This window comes from Eurypyga helias, unplaced genomic scaffold, assembly GCF_000690775.1.
Source record: "Eurypyga helias isolate BGI_N326 unplaced genomic scaffold, ASM69077v1 scaffold24563, whole genome shotgun sequence".
Lineage (NCBI taxonomy): Eukaryota > Metazoa > Chordata > Aves > Eurypygiformes > Eurypygidae > Eurypyga > Eurypyga helias.
In genome coordinates, this window is record NW_010243422.1 from 9,033 (window position 1) to 14,308 (window position 5,276).

At 41.6% G+C, this 5,276-nt stretch overlaps 1 protein-coding gene across 1 annotated transcript in view; it reads left to right on the top strand.

Annotated features, from left to right (window-relative positions):
* Positions 1–5,276, top strand: part of LOC104507969 (kinesin-associated protein 3-like) — a gene marked incomplete at both ends in the record, with an annotated part of 18,821 nt that overhangs the window by 8,190 nt on the left and 5,355 nt on the right. The window contains 2 exons of the mRNA XM_010149420.1: positions 1–79; positions 1,588–1,673. The exon at positions 1–79 is cut by the window's left edge and continues 35 nt beyond it. Of these exons, the coding sequence (XP_010147722.1) occupies positions 1–79; positions 1,588–1,673 (165 nt within the window). The remainder of the gene's footprint in view (positions 80–1,587; positions 1,674–5,276) is intronic.

Here is a 5,276-nt window from a genome sequence, read left to right on the forward strand (position 1 = left end):
TTTGTCTGCCAGATCATCTATGTATTTTATCAGATGGTCTTCCACCAAGCCACCAGAGATGTCATTATCAAGGAAACCCGTATCTTTTTAAAGATTAAACATCTAGCATTGCAGCACTCAATTTGCCATCACTGATGTTTGGCCTATATTTCTCTTGCATAAACCTCCTGATCTCAAAGGTTTCTTTGTGAATGGTTTATTTCAGCTCAAGAAAAAATCCAAGCAGCCGAGGGCCTGTAGAGGAACCGCAAGATTAATAGTCAAGATTAAAAGTTAGTTTGCTTTGAAACAGGGAGAGGGAGGAGAAGGGGTCACTGGCCCAGATGACCCATTAGTTCCTATCCAAACTGAATTACTGTAGGAATTTGTTTTGCAAGTCATAGTCCACGGAAAAACTGACGTAGAGAATAGACAACCTTCTTGCACTGCACCGTTATACATACATGTTGCCTGGTCTGAAGTTAAGGGTGTTAAAATTCTTTATAATGCCCTTTTTTGTATTAGCCTAGACAGCATACATGATGCCTGCTCTGTATTTTTTGTCCATCTAATTGTTGTTTGAACTTTGTTTGGCATAAGTCTCCCACCTTCTTCCCACTGTGGTGACTTTGGTTTCTGTTCCTGGCTTTCCTCTTTATTCTTTCTTTTGCCCATCTGTTGATGACAGAACCTGTTACTCTGCTTCCTCATGTCACAGATCTTTTAGTTTTTTTCATGTGGTAGTTTTAACTCTTCTCCAACCTTTACTAATTATTCTTTCAATGGCTTCTGATGTTGAGCTCATTCAGATGATCCAAAAACTGTGGAAGGAGGCACAGCTGTCTATGTGGGCCTTCACTGGATGTTCATTTTTATGGAAACAAAGACTAGGTTGAGTGGAGCCCTGTAGGGATAGCAGATTGGTGATTACTTTGCTAACAGTACAAGGACTACTTCTTAATGTCTTTTTTCCTTTAAGGTCTCTGGAATATCTGGAAGGCCAGTTGGGATGTTGCTCTGTCTCCTGTTTGGACTCCTAGGTGGCTAGCTTTAAAACCCAATCAAACAAGCTAATAATTACATCTCTCTTTTTATATCTGTTCTGATAAAGCACCAACATTTGAACAACACTTTTCTCACTCAAACTGACCAAGACCAGTATTAATATTATTTGAAAAAAGGATTATCTTCAACAATTTTGGAACAATACATTGGAAATCTTTCTATCTTTCTTTTTTTAACAAGAAAAATCCCTCAAGGTTTGTAACAGTCTCAAAAGATGAATCTGTGCCTTTTTGGACTAACATGTTAGGTGTGTGGATTTCCTGTAACAGATCAAAATGTGTTTTCTTTGTAAGGGATACGTAATTTTCCTTCAGCAATTTTGAAGAACATTTTGGGTATCTTAGAATGTCATCTTTTTTTTTTTTTCTTCAAGTGCTTGGGGGAAGGCTGCTGAGCTTCACATGTGATGGAAAATTCCTAACAGTTTTTAATGAAAGGTGCAGTTGGAAGAACTCAGGGCTGTGAAAAAAACAAAAACAAAAAACCCCCAAACAAACCCAAAGCAAAAAACAATAGCTTTTATCCTTAACAGCTTCTTTCCAGAGGCTCCAGCATATCTTATAGACCTGATGCATGATAAAAATGCGGAGATTCGCAAAGTTTGTGACAACACTCTGGATATTATAGCGGTAGGTCTGACTTTTTTTGTTATCATCTGTCCTTCAAGAACATCTTTACATGAAATAATTCTGAAATAACTAAGTAGCAGTAACTTGAAAATTGCCATTTTTTTGGTGTGCAACTTTCTAATTGCATAGGGTGAAAGATCAGTTTTCATGGGACAGTGCTAATCAGTAATTTGGACTGTGTACTGAACTTGCAGAAAGTGTGCAAGTTTGAAAAACTGAAAATTTTTCAAATACTTTGAAAATTCATACCATTTAGCTCTAGACTACAGACACTCTTAAAGAATGCTTTTATACTCAAATCAATCAATCACATTACACAAGTGTGTCAAGCTTTCATTATTTCTTAGTTCTCCAAACAAATGGCTCTTGTTACCCAGCAGCTTTTATTCAGCTCTTCTACATCGCCTGATGCCAATGCTTGCTTCAAAACGGAAGTGTGGGCGGCGGTCCTGAGGCTGGTTGTTTTCTGCTGGGGGAACAGCCAGTGTAAACTCAACTTTCTAATGTTGTCTTCGACGCTTGGATAGGTTTCCTTTAGCCGTATGACTTTGTCCAACTACTTATTGATCACAGACTTTTGGGATAGCTGTTTTGTATTAAACTGCCGAGTTGGAAAAAAAGAAGGAATACTAAATGATGAAATGCTGTTGCTTTATCGGCTCTTACGGTATGTAGAGCAGGTGTAATCTGCTTCTGAGGATCCCTGACTCTAGAAGCGTTCATATTTTCTAGGGTGGTGTTCTCTGAAGTAAAGACATTGGGAAACTGATTCCACTTAAAAGTTGGATTTGCTGTTAAAATCCTTCCTGGCCTGGTTAATTGATTTAACGTCTGTTGGCGAAAAGAAATGTCAGTGTTTTGTATCGTCGTAGGATTGTACAGACTGTCCATCCTTTTGGATGTAGGGTGGCTACCATGAAATTAAATCTTATAGCCAAAGAGAACTGAACAGTAAGTCTGAGGTACTGTCTTTGACTGTCTTAATGCTTTTCCTATCATCTGCTTACTTTTATCTTCAGTTGAATCTACACATATTGTAGCCTGTTCTCCGAAACAAGTGTGAGACCCAACTTATGCTGCACAATGCTACAGTCTAATTATCTTTGTTATACTCATTAGCGTAGTTCCTTCTAATTTAATATAAATCTTAAACAAAAAAGAAAAGGTAGTACAATAACACTTTCTGTGTTGGAATTCTTTCTGTCTCACTCTGGTTTTGCTTCATGGAGGTATCGAATGAAAATCGTGCCCTGTGTCAAGAATTGCCACTGATGCTCATTAAGGGCAAGGTTTCAGCTAGGATGAATTTGCATCTAGTACTTATGTGTGATGGGCATTCCGTTCAGCTTTCCAAGATCAGTTATTTCCAGGGACACCTGCAGTGTGAACAGTAGAAAGATTTTTATCTTCTGGGTGAGGCTGGACAATCCAAGTGCTTCCAACACTTGTTTTCTCTTGAGGCCAGTGCAATTTCCACGTGTCTCGGGTGTTGATTCGTTCATGTGGGGGAGCTTTACAGCGTGGTACGTGGTAGTATCTAGTTACTGAAAAATGAGGTTAGTAATGTTAATAAGCAACATTTGTTATATAGAATCTAGAAGAATAAATACATTAGGTCTTGGCTTCATATTTAATGTTAACATCAGAGTAGAATGTGCTTGGCTCTTTTCCCTCTAAGAAGGGGTAATGTTTGTTAGCTGTGAGTAAACGAGGAGTGCTGTGATAACAGATGGGAAAGGCTTCTCAACTTGCAGGACACACTGGACAGGACTTCCAGGGCCTTGAGGAAGAACGAAGGGAGGAAGTGATGTGGTACTGCTGTTGCTGGGGGTAGGGAAGATGATTTGAAGCACACACCTAGGGTAGTTTTTGTGGTGGTAATTTATTTTCTTCTTCGGTTGTGGAGTAGTGCCACTCTTGTCGTGGCATTCACTGGAAAGTTAGGAGAGTTTCCTCTCCAAGAAGGTCTTTTTAGCTTTATTATCCCTGGAAGTGTTCAAGGCCAGGCTGGATGAGGCTTGGAGCAACCTGGTCTAGTGGAAGGTGTCCCTGCCCATGGCAGAGGGGTTGGAACTAGATGATCTTTAAGGTCCCTTCCAACCCAAACCATTCTATGATTCTGTGATTATCTAGCTAGCACTTGGGTGGTTGTAAGTTGCATAAGCTATACGTAACACCATGCCCCTGAGGGGAAAGGGAAACACATGCCCCTCTTTTCTGGAGGATAGAGCACCACTCATGGATCGCGCTTGCAGCAACGTGAGCTGGTTGCACATTGTCTCCCAGCACCAAAAATCACAGGCAGAGAAGGTGACACATTCTAGGCGGTGATGAGAGAAATACAAAACAGTAAGTTATCAGAACCTCGGATCTTGATAGGTGGTTTGCCTTTCAGCTCGGAGGATGTGGCACGGCAGCCTGTACACGCTGAGCTGTTGCGTTGTGTGGCACTCTAACACAACCAGTGCCTTCTGAGGTGTCCACACAGTCTCTGAGGCTGCTGAAACGTCCTATCTGTGCTAAATCCACCACAAGAAAAACTGAAATCTTCTGTCTTGCTCTTCTCTCCATGCTGACAGGATTAGTTCCTTTGATGATGGAAATCAGAAACTAGATGTTGGAGAAGAGAGATTTGAAAGTCATTTCTTCTCGGGGAGACAAATGCTTCTTTCACTCATCAATACACTCTATGTAGTGTGATTTGAAGTAATACTGAAGATCAGATGCCTTACAAGCCTTAGGGGAGAGATGCTTTCTGTAGTAAAGTAATTGTCACAGAAATTATGGAAATGTTACACTGGTGATGATTTGTTTAATGTAGCTTGGCTGGACTCTGCCACTGATGAACTGAAACAGATGTGCTGCGTGAGGGAGCCTTGGCTTCGCGCTGGTAGACGCGAGGTGTCCCTTTTGTCCAACAGAGCCTGCGCTGATAATTCCCGAGTGCTTCAGTGTCACGCGCCGAGTCTCGACGCCCAGTTGAGTGGGCTCGTACGCCTAAATACGGACCGGTCGGATGGCTCAGCTGAGCGCCTGCGATCCGCAGCTGGTGTAGGAGTCTCAAGCAGATGAAGTTCCCTCTTCCTCTGACTCAGAAGCCTGGACACCTGCAACTCGAAGCTCGTGGAGGGAAATGCCAGCTCGCTCAAGGTGGTTTTATGCTGCTCACCTTGGACAACACTATCGAGCTGAAGGGGTTATTTATCTCTTGGGTTTCTCATCCTTTTTCTGTTCCTAGCTCAGTCTTATGCCAGTTACACGATTTTCCTCATTTATTCAAAGAATATTTAATTAACCATAACCAGATTCTCTGACTGTGTAGTCCAAGCATTCCCCCTCCCCTACCTCCTCCCATTTTCCTATTCAGTGTTTTTACAGCTGTGAATCCAGGCCTGCCGTACCATCTTGCTTTCCTTATGATCAAGAGCGGATTATTACGCTTCCTGCAGAAGCAAAACATCTTCTAGACAGCTACTCACTGTCCATGTGATTCGGCCTCATGCCAAGGGTGTTTTTCCAGCTCAGGTTCTTTGCCCCAGATATTTGTAAGGAATGCCAAACAACATTTGCCTTGTATGGAAAGCTGTGTTAATGAACGGCTTT